Source organism: Sturnus vulgaris, chromosome 7 (assembly GCF_052056855.1).
Source record: "Sturnus vulgaris isolate bStuVul1 chromosome 7, bStuVul1.hap1, whole genome shotgun sequence".
NCBI lineage: Eukaryota > Metazoa > Chordata > Aves > Passeriformes > Sturnidae > Sturnus > Sturnus vulgaris.
In genome coordinates this window covers 16901226-16920783 of record NC_142249.1, presented here as the reverse complement: position 1 = coordinate 16920783, position 19558 = coordinate 16901226, and the positions used below count along the sequence as shown (strand labels likewise).

Here is a 19558-nt window from a genome sequence, read left to right as displayed (position 1 = left end):
ACAAATTCAAATCTGTATATTATTTTTTAAAGTTGCAGTATTCTTATTTTTTTCAGAAATTGACAGCATAAATACTCAGAGGCACTCATCTATGGAAACTTCCAGAAATTTCATAATTGTGCAAAATACTTAGTAACTGTTAAACAACAAGATAAGTGATTTATTTAGTTGAATATTAAATTAAGAGTGCATCAAAGAATTCAGGCTGAAGTATGTCAAATTCTTTAAATGTTAGCTGTGGCTAACATTTTAGTGTCACTGATGGCAGCAGAAGCAGCAATAAAAAGCATCAAATCAATTAGACAAGCAGTTAAATGAAGTTACATGATACTGTGGTGGAGTTCATAGTACATTAATTAATAGATATCTTATAGCCTTTATTGAGTATGATCTCCTCCTCCTGAAGTGCAGCTGGTTTAGGGAAAGAGGGGCTGGAAGTTTTTTAGTAGCAGGTGCCACCATTGTAATGAGGGAACAGTATTTTACAACGTGGAATGCCAACATGTGGAATGAGTACATTAATTAAAGGAAGTTCTGAGTTGACGTGAAATACTTTTAATTGTTTTCTATGCTTGGAAAAAGCTAAAAGAAAATCCTGCAAATTCTTGAGCTTGCCTGTAAAACCAAGTATTTCTGTAGATACCTCCATGATGTCCCTGTGAAATTGGACAGATGATACTTTTAGTCAGGTGTTTAAGTGTATATAGCATCTCTGATAACAATGGAAAGCTCTTAATTTATGGGAGAATTCTCACATGCCATTTGAAATTTCAATTTTTACAATGGTGTGTGAGGTGTACAGTATTTCAACTCAGTATTTACATGCTTTTAATTTGAGAATGGCAAAATATGTCTCTTCCCTGAGGTTTTTTATTGTCAGATTACATAAAATGGATACTTTTGATGTTGAATATGTCTTATTCTGGACACGCTTAATATTGGATGATGGTTTTCTCAGTGTCCTTAAAAAAACAAGTTGCAAACTCAATTTTCTTTGTTGCTCTCTGCAATTGCAGTTTATAAACGAGTAATGACTATCCTAAGAAAAGTTTTAAAATTGGGTTGTTATAGATTATATGTGAACTGACATATCTGTGCATTATCTGCAGTGGCAATTAAGAGTTTCTACAGCTTTTCAGACTAAATATTTTTTCTGTTTATAGGTTGGAATGAAAATATTTTTTGTTATAACGCTATTTCTTTATTTACCAGAGTGAACCCAATTAGAAATTTGATTTGAGGAATCAAATATGTCAGTCTGCTTCTCATTGGCAAAACATGAGGGTTTAAAAGAGGAAACAAAAAAGGCAAAAAGCAGAGCAGCATCTCTCACTAGACCTGAGTTGTTATTTATCTCACTGTAGTCACTGTGCATCAGGCTGAAAGAAGACTGAAAATCAGTTAGTAACCTCAGTTCTGTGTGTGGCTATTTTACTTCACTTAAAAGTGATTGGATACGAAGTGTTTAGCCTGCATTTCTTTTTTGTGACTGCAAAAACCCTTAGCCTTACCTAACAGCTATAATATTAAACTGACTGATTGTAGCGTTGGATTTGGGTCTGAGTAACTTAAATTTTAAACAGATTTTGAAGAAAACTTCATTTACAAGGCTGAGGAAAATCAATTGAAAGTGACGTTGTTTAAGCCTTTTTGTATTCACCAGACTTGGTTCTTCCATTACCAAGTAAGTGGTAAAAACAAGTAAGCTCACTTGCTTGAGCTTCTACTTGTGGTCATTTGCTGAAATAGGGCAGAAATTTATACATTTCGCTTCCATATAAACTGGTTAATGAGCTGGCAAGTAAATGGCTTGATTAGACATGCACAGTAAGTATTTGAGTGGCTGAACACAGCCTGAAAAGAAATTTACTTTGAGGTAGCAGATGATGGGCCAAAAATCTATTCATCATCTCTGTAGTGTTAACAAGATGAAGCAAGGCATGAGAAGGGAGCTTTCATTCAGCCTTGGAATTGGATATTAAAATCTTGCTCAAGAAGGTCGAGCAACTGCCTGAAGTTTCTGAATATAATCTCTGAAACATCACTGACAGGATATTGGGGGGAAAAAAACTAACCAACCAAAAATAACCCAACCCCCCAAAAAGCCCACCTTGCTTGCTTTCTTGGAGGTATAAATACAGGACATTGATGCAAATAGTTTTTGCAGTCTCTTGACCAGCTCTCATGTCTGACCAAATAGGTATTTCTGCACTTCCTGTTCAGTGATTTTTTTTCTTTGTGAAAATATTCCTAAGAATTAAATTGAATAAATGGCAGAATTTATCAGTTTTAGCCAATTTATTTCAGTACAAATTCCTTATACAGTGGAGTGCTAAAGAAACTCAGTTATGTTAAATGCTGGTAAAAATGTAATTATGAAGAAAACGTAGTCATATGCAGGACCGTATAAGATGGTGTTTTAATCACTGGATTTTATGAAAAACTAGTTTCCAGAAATAGAAATAGGATAGTTTTTCTGAGTGCTCTAGTCAATGCCATATTGTGTCTTGAAGTGATCAGATGGCACCTTTCTAAAACTGTAGCTCAATAGTAGAAAACATTGGATTAAATTCTATTGTACCATTTTGAAACAGAATGGTCCATACGGGTCCATTTCTTTGCAGTTCATTTTACAGCTGTTACTATGGGGCTGGATCCCAGAGCATTTTCTGGGGATGTCTTACCAAGGATCTGCTTTTTAAGTAGTTTCTGTAGTTTCTTCCTCAGCAAAACTTCCAATTCCAGTTCCAGTGCCAACAAAGTTACAGCTTTGGTAGAAGATAGTTTTCTGTGGTGCATGTGCTTGCTAATTCATCTATAAAAAGCTTCTGCAAGGTATCCAGTGAAAAAAAAAAAAACTTAACCAAGATCTCGTTAGAATTATTTGGTGTTCCAGCAACTTCTGTTGATAATATTTTTTACTTTTTTTCTTCTGTGAAAGAGGCAAAAAACCCCCTATTTTAAAAATAATTTTTTCCCTGCATGCATTTGGCACAGACACTGTGCCCTACTTGTCTTGGGTTGTCTTCCTGCTTTTGCATCAGTCAGCTGTGATTTTTTCCTTGAGCTTTGTGCCCAAGTCATTACTGCATCTATTATTGTTTTCCTGTTCTAAACACAGTGGTTGGCTGGTTAACTGTGCAGTTGTGAGCAAAAGCAGAGACAGATACTCCTTTGTCTTTCTGGTTGCAAAAATGCTGTGCATTTTCTTAAAATGATTTTAAACTAGAAATCAGTCCCAGCCCTGTAGGGTCCTGCAGTCAAACAAACCACCATCAGACAGATGCATTCCTCTGTTTTCACCATCTCATTAAATCAGCTGCATCTGGGTAGTTCCAGCTGTGCAGAACCAGGGGAAATGATGTCTGAAACAGTGCAACTCCTGGCAAATACCCAGCTTACTCCAGAAAAAGAATTTTTTAAACTTGACAGTGAATGCAAATGTGACCTTGAGTTCTGGTGGTTGCTTCAGATTTTAGATGTTTGTAAGAGGGATATGTGTGGGTGAGGATTTCTGTATGGAAACTGTATTTACAACCATATGTGCAAAACTGAAAAGGCAACACAGTAAAGTTTGGAAGAGAGAGGGCATTAATGGCCTTCCTTCCCCCTCCAGTCGAAATTATTATAGAAGGAGACAGCTTTTTATATTATGGTGCTTTAATCTCAGTTGTAGTTGGTGCACTTTTAGATTTATTTTTTTTTAGCATCTTGCATGCTTTTATTTCTAAGGATCTGTCCATTTTGATCAGAACTGTTGAAATAATTGTATATTTTGAATTTCTCTTCTGTGATTATTTGGCAATAAGTCAAAGGGGAGGTTAGTTGCACGGGGTTCTTTAACTTAGAGTAGCTGATCTTAAAGCCATCAGTCCTGTCAGATTTGAAGACAACCCTGTAAATTTTAATTACTTGCTCTCTTAACATTTGAATTTCGTTATTGACAAGTCATTTTCAAGACCCTGACACTAAACCTACTGTCAGTGAATTTCCTCATCTTTCAGGTTAGCTTTTTTAAAGGATGGTTTCTTTTTGCTAAGTTCCTGGGCTAAAAAAGGGATCATTTTTTTGTTTGGCCACATTTTCTTAAGCTTTCTTCCCATTCTTTGTCAAGGTTCTGTGTATTTGCAGTATTAATGAAAATATCAGGCAGTCACTGGAGTTCTGTGTTAGTGAGGTGAGTGTAACCTCCACTTCTGGCTGTACTGGTGTGATGTTCCAGCATCCTCCACCTCAGCCATCCTTTCTTTTCATGTAGCTGGGGATGCCTAGAAGTTAATTTTTGTTCTTGCAGTCATTGTATATAAATTAATAGCATTATTTGTATTAAATATATGGAATTTTATATTAACTGTAAAGTGATAGCCAGTGGTTACATCATCATCAGAAACAATAGTGTAGCCAGTTAAAACCCTAAATGGAGTTTTCAGGGGCACACAGATTGGTCTGTCATCTAAAGACATCCAAAAGCAGAGATTGAGGGGGCTGTTTGAAATACAGTAACTGACAATCCAGTGAGCATTTAATTAAGGTGAATTTTGTTTGTTTGTGGGTTTGTTTTTTTTTTTAAACTCAAATAGTTAGGTGAGTGAAACAGGCATGTTTAATGAAAGAGGAAGTACAGTGGGTGCTGCAACTTTAAAAAAGAAATTCAGATTTTGCTATTTCTTAAATGTTCCGTGTATAGAATAAAATGTATTTCATTTTACACTTTCCCTTTTCCCTTCAAGTAGTTGTAGTTCAGTGCTTACCTCATCCCTCACTTGAATTAACTTTAGATTTCTTGTTGCTTGGAGTTGGCTTAAAGGACTTTATAATGCCATGCAAAATAATTTTGTCTTAAATTGACATTACAGAGTACTCTTGCACAACTAAATCCAAACATCTGTTTTTGAATCTGACAAAATACCCCTTCCAATGCTTGGGTTTTCTTTTCCTCCCTGCAGATTGAAAATGTGATAGTACTGGGATTATTTAGAGCCAGAGAATCAAATTTCAGTGGATTAGAATGCTGAACATATTATTCTTTACCCTGTTGCTGATATTTATCAATTCACTAATCTAAACATTACCAAGGTTTTAAGTGAGTTGTTAGAGTCAAAGTTTGAAGGAATAATTTGCCTTCAACGATGTTTGCAAATACTCTTGAGTGCCTTGATGACTGTTTGGTTTTTCTATGGGAGGTGGGGACAGTAGCCAGGACTTACGTTTTAGAAAGAAGAAACTCTGAGATAGAGCATGACAGGAAGAAGAGAGAGAGGGATGTAAACACACTTGTTTAGGTTTGCCGAGTATCTCTGTGCCTCAGCAATAGCTCAGGCAGTCGTAAATCCGAGCTGTTTTGTAAGCAGACCATGTACTGATTCCTGTAAGGATGCGTGCATTGAGGGAATTTTGCATGGCTGGCAGACTACAGAGAAGCAAAATACACATTGGTAACAGTTTTTACAATTCCTAGATTAATCAGTCAGGAATGCAAATGAGTTCTTGAAAAAAGTTACAGTAAATTATTTTATGTAAAATTTACTTCATTAGTATTTTAACCTGACAGAGGGGAGGCGGATAACCGCAGTTATATCACATCACTGCTAAATATTTTTCTCCCAGTCAATTTATTTATAAACTCCCAGAGATGAAATTGCTACTGATTTAATCAGGGGGAAAAAAGTGCACCTTTCTGTTTTTCTCAACATAGCTGTCTCTGTATGTTTATGTATATGTAACTAATATTTAAAGTAAATATCTTTAAAAGTTTTTATAAGCTGTGGAAACATTAAAACATTAATTGGTCATATTTATAGATTACTTTGACTTCTCCATATCTGTATAAATTACATTAGATTGTGGCTTATTAGATAAGCCTTAGTGTTTTTAAACAGTATTCAAAAATATTTTTGCAAATTTGCCATTCGGTAGTGTCATGTGAAATAACTGCCTTTTTCTCAAAGGATGACTGGGAGGTTCAGCCAAGTTAGGTACAATGTCTGTATTCTCAGAAATTTCATGTTTACGTGATAGCCCGAAGGCAAATTCACTTTTTTGTACAATTTCTAAAAACTATGTAATTAAGAGTCCTTTGAGCGCAACTCTTGATTTCTAGCAGAGTGGAAATTGCATATAAAACGCATGGCCTCTCAATTTTTTTGTTTGTTTAAACCTTCCCCTACTTAGAGTTAATTGCTAGAGGCATCTCAGTGTCTGTCCCCTCGACCCTGGGCTCAGTGAAGGCCGTTTTTCTCCCCGTTCTTTCATGCAGGTCAGCACCCAGAACATGAAGATGGGTGGGCTGCCTCGCACAACACCACCCACCCAGAAGCCACCAAGTCCACCGATGTCAGGAAAAGGAACTATTGGGTAAGTGCAGTTACTGGGTAGGTGAACAGAACTACTTTTTCTGTAGTGGGAGAGGTTTCGTGGTTTTATTTTAACCATTCACAAAGGCCAAGAGGTGTTGAATCTGAATCCTCTTATATTGAACATGTCATTGTGTATTAGTGTGCTGCTGCCAGAAGACGGTGGGCATCATCAGCCTTTCCCTACAGGAACCTTTTTCTCAGTGCAGAACATTTACATACTTCAGAGAAAAATGTCATTAGATGTGGCTTTTGCAGGTGGTGCTAAACAACTGAAAAACGAGGACATGGCATTGTTTATTAATTATTTGTGCTGAGCTTGATGAAAGTACTTACCTGCAAAGTTTATGAACCCGATTTTGGCCTTAGGAAAATGTGTTACAAGTGTCAAGAATGCTGTTTGCTGTGTATGATTATGTATATGCATACAGAACATGGTGCTTTATTTTTATGCAAGATAATGGCTTGCCTTTAAAACAAGAATGGGATGTACAGCACAGAGTTTACTGATAGGAAAGCTGAAGTACCTGAAGAACATCCTTAATTATTTTTTTCCCCTCATCCTATAAAATAAGTACTGCAAAGTTCTAGAAAAGGTCCACTGTTGAACCTCCCTTTCCTGATGAGCGTGTAGCTGTCTTTCAGAGTGAGAAGTGTCTGGTTTTGTGTGCTGTCCTAACTCGCTGCTGCTGTGTGCTTGTGCCGTGCAGGCGGCACTCCCCGTACCGCACGCTGGAGCCGGTGCGGCCCCCGGTGGTGCCCAACGATTACGTGCCCAGCCCGACGCGCACCATGGCCCCGGCCCAGCAGAGCCCCGTCAGAACGGCCTCGGTCAATCAGCGCAACCGCACATACAGGTACCGGCCCCGCCTGCTGCGGGCAGAACCCGCTGGGCTACACAGCAAATCACCTGCACTGCCTCATCCCATGGACTGGCAGGCTCATGGACCTGATGAGAGTGAGCACTAAGGAAACCAGAACAGGGAATGATGTGAACATTGTTCACTTAATCCCCTGTTCACCTCAGTTTTAGTGCTGTCACTTAGAGTACTTAATGAATTACTAAGACTGTGAACTCTTTCAAGGAAGAAGGTGTCTTTCATGATAGTATTTTACCTAAATGATTACCAAACTGGGAGAAGACTTTGTACACAACTTGCCTTCTACATGTTGAAGGGCTGCTTTGATGCTTACACTAGACATTTTTGAACCGTCTTTGATGTTTATAGATTGAATAGCTGAAATTGTAGCATAATGTTTTGGGGATATTAATAACTTCAAACATAAAATAAAGCTAATCTGCATTACCAGAGTCTTCTGCAGAAGACTAGCTTTTTCTCTAGGATAATTAGTTTCATTATGTGATAGATCTAAATACTTTCCTTGAAGTCTTTACTTTTTAAACATAATGAGTACTTGAGAATGGCTAAACAAGTGGACTTAAAAAATAAGAAATCTGAATTTTACTATCTTACAACTTTTGGGCTTTAGCAGTCTCATATGAAAGCATACGAATCACAGCCTAAGCACTCTGTAAGTTTTAAAGTTATTAAAAAAAGGTCTGTATTTGCTCTGTAGGGGCTTAAGAGCCCTGTAATGACGTGCTTTGAACAAGGTTCTGGAAGTGTTTCATTTTTGGGCAAGTTCACTAAGGCTGACTTACTGAGAAAAAAACCTCTTGTGTTGTAGTCAAAGTGGAGAGTTGCAGGAAAGCCCAGCTTTGTATAGGTTTATATCATCCTTGCTTCTTTTCTCTTGTTCCCTGTTACCTCTCTGATTTTGTAAAATGGTCTGTGAGGGATCTTGTGTTTCAGCATGAGCAGCAGCTTAATCATACCCTGGTTACTTTGGTTTCTTACAGCAGCAGTGGCAGTAGTGGAGGAAGCCACCCAAGTAGTCGGAGCAGCAGTCGAGAGAACAGTGGAAGTGGAAGTGTCGGTGTTCCCATTGCTGTTCCCACACCATCTCCTCCTAGTGTCTATCCAGGTAAATGGAAACTTCTTGTCCTTTTTCCCTCACTTTTAACCTTGAGCATTTGCAGTTTCCTAAACTCCAAGGGAAGGAAGCCCAGAGTTCATTGCTATTGATAATATGAATTCGAATCAAGTAGTATCTTCTCTGAGAGTGTTGATGTGTTGTAATGTTCCTTTTATGTATTAATTTGTTTATCAGAATTTTTTGCCTGGCTGCCTTCATGTGACGAGGTATGACACAGCACCTTTTTTCGGTGGGCTGAGGGACACTTCTCTCTTGTCCTTTTAAATGAATAAATATTTTTTCATTGGCTGCTTATGCAGATACATAGAAGCATGTTTTTAGAAAATTAGATTGAATGAGAGGCAGGGACAGAGTAAATCTTGAGTACATCAATGCAAGCCTGAATTGTCACAAAGAGGTACTTGCTCCATGTAATGGCCCCAGACTCTCCAGAAGTAGGAAGTGTTATTAGTACTTTTTCTTTTGCTCAGCCTTTTTCTGTGAAGAAAAGCCTGTAGTTGGCTTGCAGAAAAATACATGATTCTTCTGAAACAAAGCTGGACATTTTTTTGTTTCCTCTTTATATTTTCTAATTCATACAAAAGCTAAAGACAGCTATGCTAGAGATTGGAGAATAAATAACACAATGCAAAGACATCTTTCAAGAGTAATGGCTTTCACTGAAAACTTTTGTGGTGTGTTCCCTTCAGACGTGGAAAGAAGTGGATTTGCTTGACCCTCATTTACCATCTACACGGGAATGAGCCTTTCTTTTAACAGATTCATTGTTTTCTCATCTCGTGCATTCTGAAATACTGTGCAGCTAATAAATAGCTAACACTGAATAGTCAGAGGCTTTCTCTAATCCTTGCTAACATATCTCCTTATTAATTCCACCTCTTCCTCCTCTCTTCACATAGCCCCTGCTGGCTCAGCTGGCACTTCTCCCCTTCCTGCTACCTCTGCTCCTGCCCCCACTCCTCCTGCTCCTCCTGCCCCTTCCTCTGCTGCCCCAGATGCTGCTGCTGCTGCAGGAGCTCAGCCCCTTGCTGATGGCTTCACCTCTCCAACTCCCCCTGCTGTTTCTTCCACACCCTCTGCAGGTGAGTGTCTGCTCCAGCTGCTGGGCAGATGAACCCAGATGTGAGCATGATCCAAGGATTTGCAAAGTTACCTTGGCAGCAGTGATTCATAATTTTAAAATAAGTTTAACTAGAAAATATCTGCTAATACCCAACTATAAGGTCAAGGTTATTGTAGACAATTCAAGGTGTGCTGATTTTATTAACAGCAATAATTTTATAGTTTTATTTTTACATTTATATAATTTTCTAAATCATAATTTTATTTCTGTTTATAGAATACTGAGAACCTCATAGAATAATTATGTTTGGCCCGAACTAGCACTGATAGTTCTGGGTCTTACTATTCTCTTTCATAAATGCAATTTTAAAAAGTGTATCTAGCAAAGTATAATTTATGTAACTGGTTTCTTCAATACTGTCAAATGACAAGTCTCCCTTTAATGAAATGATGAAAAGAGCAGAGTTTTTGTGTCCAGTATTAGGTAAAATACAAATTTTTATTGTGCAGACTATTATTAAAGCATTTTAATATGTGGTATTTAGGGTGTATATTGCAACTTTCTTTTTTTAGTGCTACACTTTTCATTTTCTCATGTGCTGAAGTTGCAGTGTGTAGCACTTACTGACCATAACACTGTCCTGTATCACCTTTTGCTGAGGAGATTGCAGTGTAAATACCTCCTTTAGACAGCCAAGTTCATGTGTAGCTATCTGCATGCTTTGATGCTTTACATTGTGGTGGAGGCTGCTTACAAGGATGGGAGTTGGTTTGTGTGTTTATTTATTATTGTGTGTTCATCTCTTACTAAAAATTGCACCAGGTTCCAGAAGCATTCTTGAAATTGCATGTAGTTTAAGGGGCTGTGGCTGATACAAAATTAGAGGATATTTACACTAGAATCCATACTGTGACCAGAAGTTTCTAAAGTGTGATGAATTTTGCTCTCAGAAGGTGATGCTGATGTCTAAACTACATTCATGAAAATGTGCTGTGGCATATGGGGCCTCAATCAGTTTTCCATTTTTGATGCACTGTCAATATCCCAGTTCTTAAGCCGTGTTGGTTCTCTATTTTTAACAAGTCAAAATCAAGCAATGATTAATATTTTAATGGCTGTAAATTCTCTTTCACAATTTTGTAAGTGAAATTTCATGTTAGTTGCTATTTTTAAGATCTTTTGTTTCCCTGCTTTATTAGTGAGATTGGTTATATAGCTTCTCTAAAATAAAGTATTAGAAGAGACTGGAGAGGTCACCACTTATGACATCATGTCTTTTGGTCCTTAAAAACCTCTTAGCCCTCTATCCTCCCTTCTCTCCAGTCACCACCAATTTCTCTAAGTACATTTGGTAACAGAGAGAGACACACACATTTGGAAGACACATCAGGAAAAATGGGGGAAAGCCTTTAGAGAATGGATTCTCTCTTAGCTGTTTCTTATCTGTAAAAAGTGCCTTTTTTTATATGGTACACTGCATTATTGGTACAAAGCAGAGGGAATGTGACACTGTAGTTCATGTATTTGCTCTTACAAGCAAGTAACAGAACAAGCAACTTGTATTAACTGACCTAGTACAAAGTTGTGCAAAGCAAGCAAAACATAATGAAGAACAATGCAGGTTTTTAAAAATTTGTACCTTCTTTTGTTCTCTTTCTGTATTTACGTCTCTCTTCAGCCACCCATCCCTTGACCATCCCTTCTTCCCTTGTTTTCTTGCAAACTCTCAAATTTGCTTCTAGGACAAATGGTAGAGGCAGAATAGTTTGTGGGGTGTAATAACACATATGGGAATAATAAATCCAGCTTACTGTTATATACAGAATAAAATCCAGAGAATTTTATGTGAGTACAGAAGATGCCTTGCTCCATTTATTGGTTGCTGGGATTCACGATCAATATCTTGAATACAGGAAGTAATGAAAATACAGAGCAAGTTTTTGAGCAGTTGTTTTAATTGACATCTCCCTTGAAGAGAGTATTTTAGTTTGACTTCATTTATTCCATCCTTCAAGCAGTTTCTAACATTCTCTTCTCCCCAGATGATTCTCTGAATATCTTCTAAATGGCACTAAGATAGGTAGTATTGTGTTTTTCAGTCACAGAAGATAGCAGCTTTGAATCCTGGAAATGGCCTGCCATTATTTTTTACATGTATGTTCTTTAATTGTGGAACTGTGACATTTTGGGGAATTTTTGGCAGGTTTAGAAGTAACTAAATTCACAAGAAGTTATTGTAATACATTATTTTAAATAGATAACCAGATATTATTTTCTTTAATTTTGAAGATTCGTAGCTTAAATACTTTTGTATTCTTCTGCTGGCTTTTGTAGGCAGTGCTGAGTGCAGGCAGTTGGGAGAGTTATGTTATGTTTTGCATTGCTCTTGAGACATTTGGTGTCCTGCCAGTCTGGCAGCTGAAGTGGCTGACTCCTCCTAGGATGCAGACTGTCTTAAAATAAAGAGCAAGAAACCTTTCCAAAGCTTTGAAATTGAATGCAGGTAGAGAGAAGGCAGGCATCATTCTTCTCATTGCTGATGCATTGCTCTGTCTGCCCTAGGTCACCCAGTTCAGTTCTACAGCATGAACAGGCCAGCAGCTCGGCACACGCCCCCCACCATCGGGGGGTCTTTGCCCTATCGGCGGCCTCCTTCCATCACATCACAGACGAGCCTTCAGAACCAGATGAACGGGGGCCCCTTCTACAACCAGAACCCAGGTAAGAAGGTTTGACTGCTCCACTGAACTCAGCAGTGGTGAACACAGTGGTGACCTTCAGGTCTCTGAAATTTTATGTTCTGTCTCCGTTGCAGATCTTGCACTTTCACTGTGTTGCTGGTAGCTGTGCCAAAGCTGCAGTGAAAGTGCAGAATGTTCAGCTTCCATTATGGCAAGCATCTTAAAAAATGCTGGCTTTGTTGCCAAATAATTTACTTTTGATGTCACAGTCCCTATCAGACAAGCTTTAGTCCTTGACTACACCATGTGTCATGGACCTGCTTTCGTGTGGGATGGGTATTTGATTTTGCACCAGAACGCTGATTCTTCATTAATCAGTCTTTATCTTGTGTGCTTTTTCCTTCTGGGTAATTTTCAGTTCAAGCAGTTGTACTTGTCACACAGCATTAGACACCTTGGAGACACCAGTGGTGTTTGGGTGTGAGGGAGCTGTGTCATCTAAGCCCACAAGTTGTTCTATGGGTGATCTGCCTTACAAAGCAAGAGCAGACCTTACCAGGGAGTGAGTGTCCTGTGTGTCAGCATACCACAGTAGCCTTTTACCTAAGGCTACTCCTTCCTGTGCTTCTGATGGGACAGTGGAGGGTTTTATACCAGACTAGGGGAGAGTTTCTCTTATGACAAAGCTACAGGAGGATGCAGGGGACATGCTGAAGGTTTCTTGTCAGGAAATTCCCTAATACCAGCAAGATAGAGTGTTGACTTGCAATTACTACAGTATATTGGGGTTTTGTGGTGGGATTTGAAGGGGGTGTGTGTGTTGCTTGGTTGCTTTTGGGTTGTTTTTGTTTTTTTTGTTTGTTTGTTTGTTTGTTTTTTGTTTGGGTTTTTTTTTGTTTGGGTTGGTTGGTGTTTGTTTGGTGTGGTTTTTTTAAATTGAGCATTGAACTTGGAATTAGGTCAAATGCTGCAATCTGCATTTAAGGGATTTGATCAGGTTTGGCTGTTACTGTTTGTGAGATACCCTGCAGGGTGAGGTGTATTCTGAGCTTGAGATGGAAGTGAATGGTCCTGCTGGGCACAGGGAAGTGGAGGAGGCTGTAGGGCTAAATTGTAGCCCAGTTGCCTGAAATAGGTCACATTTTCTAATCACATTATATGCATGTTTAATGCTGAAGGGGGGAATAGGCAAGAAGGAAAGGGTAATAGCAGCAAAAGAAACCTTTCAGAACTACAATAAAGCAATTTTTGCAATAAAGACGATTTTCAGTACATCCAGAAAGTTTCTGATGACTGCTGTGCATCTTTTGCTTTAGCAAAGGGGTAATTCTCTGCAAGCTGCCATTGTGTTGTTAATAGGTAATCATAGAAGATGCCAAATAGACTTAAAATAAATTGCATAACCACAGTTTGAGTCTGTGTATCCAGAAAGAAGGTAATGATTATGGTGATTAGTTATTTGAACTGTAAATCACAAACAAAATACTTCAGTTATACTGGCATATCTGAAACAATATAAATAAGCAGTTGTAGTAAGAGACTTTTTTGGATATACGAGCACAATACAGAATATATTAGCTTTGCAGTTACACTAAACGAGGTTTTTTTGGAGTTCACCTTGAAAGGAGAGGATGCTCAAGCATGCATAATTGATGAAAGCCTTAAGAGCAGAGGCACTGATGTGTTTGGAAGGAGCAGGTTTAGTAATGATGGGACAGAGGCCATGATTTTTTCTCAGCATTCCTGAAGAGAGGCAGAAAACAAGAGAAGAGAGACCTTACAAGAGGCACAGGAGGGTGCCAGCTATGGCTTTTTTGTTTGTAGGCTATTTGTTATTTCCATTGCCATTTTTTAAAATGGTGGCATAGTCATGTTTGTTTATTTACTTGACAGGAGGATGAAAGGTACTTGCATTGCCCTGTTCTGTTAAATGCCACTTTAAGATAATACAATTTTTCTGCTTCATGACCTTTTTAACAACTAAAAAGAAAATATTAAGAAATGTAGACTAAGTGAGCTTAGCATGTCTGTCCCAAAGCCACTCTTGCCAGCCAGGCCACCAGACAAGTGCTGTAACCTTGCAACTTGGCTATCATTATCTAAGCAACATAGAGCTCAGCACAGGCTAAAAACCATGTGGGAGAATCTGGGCAGGTATTGAGGTGCTGCTTGCACCCCACCATTTGTACAGCTGAATTCTTACCAGTCTGAAGCAGCCTTGTGGAAGATGCTCTTGAGCATTTCTGAATTAATTTACAGCAACTGTGTATTAAATCTATCAGTGGTCAGTGTGGAAGGAAAATGGGACAGAACATTTAAGATTGTGTTTATACAGCAGAGGTAAAGTTTAATAAATTATAATAAAATTTAATAAAATAATTAGGAGTAAAATATTTATTGTATTGCCTCATAAAGTCAAAACTAGAGTCATTACATAGCATATAGAGGCAATATTATGATAGTCACAGTGCAAAGACTGAGGGGTTAAGAAACACAAGGAATGATGTCAGCTAGTGTTAGCATCACCATTGTGATTAAACTGCACAACCCAAACTGAACCTGGGATTTTTTTTTGTATTTGCTTGGTGTGCTTGTCTAGAGTGATCTATTTTTCTCCATGGAAAGCCTTGTTATTTCTTTCAAAGAAGTATATATAGCTCATGAACAAAATACACTGAAGAGACTAAGGAGACTGGGGCTACTCTCCTGTGATAGGTATGGATTGTATGAATCCATATGATGTTGAAAAGAGGAATCATTTTGAAATGAAACACTTTTGTAGCATACATAATTGAAAAAGCAGAGACAAATATGCTGAATATTGAATATTACTGCTTTTCAGTAGGACTTTAAATTCGAGTTCCCTTTTTCTGCTTTGAAGAAATGCAAGACCAAATCTTTTCACAGCAATCATGGTTACACTTGAAGGAATAAATACTCTGAGGTCACATCATCTGAGTCAAAGAAACTGTTATCAGAAATGTATTTCAGTTTTTTCTCAAGAGATATCAATTAAATGGTGAGACAATGGAACTTAATTTATATGGAGGTACAAGATTTTTTTGCAACAAAAAGGATGGTTGCTGTTAGTCTTTTCATTTATGGTGTGTGGTTCTGAAAGTAATGTGAATGTAAATGACAGAAGGAATTCAAAGCACTTAAGATAGTTGTTACTGGAATAAGCAAACAGAAGAAATTTTGATATACAAGTTGTAAATGCTGCAGAGCTCTTTTCTCTTGCTATGATAATGTGAATTCATTCTGAAAAATGCTACGTCATACCTGTCAGTTTTCTTACTACCTTTGGAATTAGCCTGAAATTAATTTTGTTCTCTCTGGTAGCTAAATAAATGTACTGGTACATGAAGTATAGACTTTTTTTCCCCCTTAATCCCTTTAGACATGATTAAATGTTTTTTGTATGCCACATACTAACAAGAAATTTATTATTTGTGCTTCTCCTAAGGTGTGCTGTCTGAAAAATCATCTTGCAATTTGACTAAAGAATTTTGCTGCATTATTCAAAGAGATACTAAACTCACATAAAACTAGCTAGCTGATTTTTTTAACTAGAGAACTGAAACTCACATTAGAGACTTAAAGCACAGTTCAGTGTTACAGCATTTGCAACTGGCTGAGAGCATCTTCTTTAACTGTGAATTCACATATATTGTACAAAGGCAGTTCTTATTGTACAAAGAGAGCTCTTCTGGTACCAGTGAAAGGGCTGTTCAGAATTCAGGGCAGTGAAGTCAGGTGGGGAGGAAACCAGGCAGCACATCTGGAATAGGCCCTGTGGTTTGGCAGCGGCACAGTGTGCTCTGTTCTGTCAATAAGATCAGAAGTGTTATGTCTTTCAGATCTACACAGTTCTCAAAAGGCATCTTTTTCTGTTTTGTCTAAAATAGCTGCCTCATTCAGTGAGGTTTTTTTTGGCCTACATCTTTGAAAAAAAAAGAGGTGTATCCATTTTCATGACTAGGGATTCATGGATGCTTTTAGTCACCTCTATAAATATCAATTAGATTTGAAAGGGGGAGAATTATAGGCAGAGTCCTCTTGGTATATTTATTAGCTAGGTCTGTTCATAAAGTGCTGTAATCTGTAGTAAGAAACTTCATCTTAGGGAAATCTCAGTCAAATCAGAAAAATACTTCAGCATGGATTCTTAATGTTATGAAAAAGAGCTAGGTTGGAAATTTTAAAAATAGAGAAATATCCTTGAAGAAAAGATTAGTAATATGCTTAGACCACCTGAGCCATTTTTCTTTAAATGTCAGTCTCTTTATCTCAGCTTCTTGGCAGCCTGCTGCACTGTCTGAGTGGTGATGATTGTCTACTTTCCTGTTTGCTGCTTTGTTGTGTTTCTAACTGGGTGCCTCTCTTTTTAATTTCTGTGGCAGCATCCCTTGCTCCTCCTCCCCCCTCCATCCTACAGGTAACTCCACAGTTACCACTAATGGGATTTGTGGCCAGAGTTCAAGAAAACAGTAAGTTTGCTGCTTCCTTGTGCTGTTTTATTACTGGTCGTGGCTTTTGGATTGAGTTGATAAAAGATGTCTCTATATAGCCAGAATCTGCATTCTCTACTGCCTCTGCAAGTTCGTCTGAAAATTGTGAAGGGTGGGAAAAGGAAATAAGCATATTGTGGAGGTACCTGATCCTTCCTTCTCTGATCTCTTCCTGTCTCTAGTGTATTTTCACAAGTTATAACTGTTGGTCCCACTGCAATTAATTGGGATAGAGAATATTACTTGAAGCAGCTACCATGGTTGTAGAGACATTTTCGTGGTTGTACTGGTAGTTATTTTCAGTTTCAGATACTCCTCCCCCACCACCGCCTGTGGACGAGGCAGTGTTCGACGAGTCTCCACCTCCACCCCCACCTCCAGAGGATTATGAGGAAGAGGAAGCAGCTGTGGTGGAGTACAGTGATCCCTATGCTGAGGAGGACCCTCCCTGGGCACCTAGGACATACTTAGAAAAGGGTAGGTTTGGAGCTACAAGAGACAGTAGGGTTATTTTTGTAACAACTTTTTGTATGTGCTCCTGCCATCCTGCTTTTGGACATGGACTCTGCATAGACTCCTTCATACCAGTATTTGGCATTTCAGCATTTTAGTCAGTAGCAAAAGAGAAAGAGGTCCTGATGTGTGTTTATAGTGTCTCATACTAATGCAAAGAGGGGGTGTGCACGTGCCTTGAGAAATAACTTTCTATTTGAGGAAATAATGATATTTGAATGATAGTTCTGTTCTGCTTTCCTGTGGGACTATATGAGCTTGGGAACTAAAATAGGTTATATAGGTGCATATATGCACAGATCTGTTCCATCTCCCGTGAGACAGCAAAACTGTAAAGGGGAGTCTTTAAAGATAAGCTGGAGAAAGTCAGACTTCTAGTCAGAAAATGTCTTATGTGGAGAATAAAAGTAAAAGAAGCCAAACATTGTCTTATTGGTGTAGAGATCCATGCAAAAACATAATTTTGATCTGTATTTTAAAATCTAGATGACCAAAACATCTAAAAGGTTGGCCTGTTTTTAGAAACACTCTTAAAAGTAATAGAAAATACAATTGCTTTCAGTGTATTAGGAACTATAAAATAGTAGTTTTAGGATACCAGGAAACAATGAGATACTGACAAAGGTGTGGATTCTGTTGTAGTTGCTCTACTCAGCCAATGTCTTGAGATCTGACTGCTTTGCTGAAGCTGGGAGAGGAGTGCTTGGCTGTGAGTTTTTTGTAGCAAGCTTTGAAGCTTTAAAATTAATGAGAAATCTTTTACTAAAAGAGGACTTTAATACTCTAAGAATGTGTTACTTATACTGCTGGGAGTTATAATGCTTTATTCAGCAAAATAATTTATCTTTTGGCAATTCCTTAAGTTCCTGTAAACAGTATTCTGTGCCACATGATTCAAAGTGGCCAAAACAGATGAAAGTACATAGCTCTTCCAACACATTTACCCCCAGTAAGTAGAATTCTCAATTCTTAGGATTTGTACTTGTACTTTTAATATTACCATTCTCTTATTTAAGGTCATATGAGAGCACTTTTATAGGGTTAGGGTAGATGACCTTTGCAATAGAAGCTGGGACACAGAGGATTGCTGTATATTGGAATGGGATTCACTATGACCCCTTTCTGTAGAGGGTCAGGCACTGTGAGAGGTACCTTTAACATTAAGATATGCTCTAGCCTGCAGCTGAGGATGGAAGTGAGCAGTAGATCCATTTGGAACAGATGGAGAAATGGTTAAGTAGGATATAGTTACTGAGGATGCTGAACTTGAGGACACTGCCATGTGACTGTAATAACAACAGCCAACCTGCAGCGTCCAGGGATGTGCACTGCAGTTTTCCATTGAGGTCTGTGTCTGGATATGTGGCAGGAAAAGATAAGAAAATGACCTGGCTCTGCAAATCAGATAAATGGAAATAGGTATCCAGAAGGAAAAATTGCACTTACACCACTTAGAGAAAGTGTGTGTTCACAGATTCCAGTTGGATAATCAGCCTAGCCTGCTTTTGTGGTCAGTTGGATATAAGAGAGTTCAGCCAAACTCTCTGTAATTGTTGAAGAACCAAAGATCACTGATTGGAAGAATATTAACCTAAATGAGTAATTCTGTTTTTCATAACTGCATTGAAACATATTCAGAAACTAAGAGAGGCCCTGGCTCAGGCTGACAGGGAAGGATGCCACCTCCTGAGTCAGTATTGCTGCTTCCTGTCTCATCTGGAGCCTTTCTTGCAATACTGGCCTGGACTCTCATAACTCGGGGCATGTGACAAGCTCACAGCTTGAACTGGTGGGACTACAGAGAGAAGGATTAAACAGCCTTTTAGAGAGAGGACTGTTGCCAGTACACAAATAACATGCTGGAGGAAGCAGTGGTGACATAAAAACAAAACCAGGCTTCAGGTAAATTTTATGAGGCTTAACAAGAAACAAATTTTCTTCACAAACTGAAGAGCTTCCTTCTTGAGAATCTGAAATAATTAATCTAGTCCATATCCAAAGGGACTAAAGTACATTCAAAAGTTAGAAAGAAAGGAATTGGCAGTTACTGTGATCTTTGGATGATGATGATGATTATTATTAGTGTCATCAAGAGAATGAAGAAAAATAGCACAGTGACTCTAGGAAGACATTTCAAAACCCTTAGGAAGGAATTTTTAAGGACTTAAATGGCATGCATCACGTGTTCATACACTTATTTTTCAAGCTAAAAATGTACTTGTTTCTCCATTGGTGTTTTATTTGCTTCGAATTTTATATCTAAAACTGTACAGAATAAGTTACTTAACAACTGTTGGCGCAATTGTAGAGCTAACAACATGTGTTTTTAAAATATGCTCAAGTCACATGATAAAAAAAATTCTGTGTGCACTCTGATTTTCCACTGGGATTGATCTGTAAATTTTATAGTCTCTTCTGGATCCAGGTTTCCCTAGTGTT

General features: G+C 38.2%; 1 protein-coding gene across 25 annotated transcripts in view; it reads left to right on the top strand.

Annotated features, from left to right (window-relative positions):
* Window positions 1-19558, top strand: part of ABI2 (abl interactor 2) — a 65407-nt gene that overhangs the window by 38701 nt on the left and 7148 nt on the right. For 3 of the 25 annotated variants that reach the window (XM_088167911.1, XM_014880312.2, XM_088167902.1), the window contains 7 exons: window positions 6257-6354; window positions 7064-7210; window positions 8215-8339; window positions 9251-9433; window positions 11977-12135; window positions 16499-16585; window positions 16910-17083. In XM_088167911.1, the coding sequence (XP_088024037.1) occupies window positions 6257-6354; window positions 7064-7210; window positions 8215-8339; window positions 9251-9433; window positions 11977-12135; window positions 16499-16585; window positions 16910-17083 (973 nt within the window). The remainder of the gene's footprint in view (window positions 1-6256; window positions 6355-7063; window positions 7211-8214; window positions 8340-9250; window positions 9434-11976; window positions 12136-16498; window positions 16586-16909; window positions 17084-19558) is intronic. The other 22 variants (XM_014880311.2, XM_014880306.2, XM_088167908.1 and 19 more) reach the window with 12 other exon arrangements.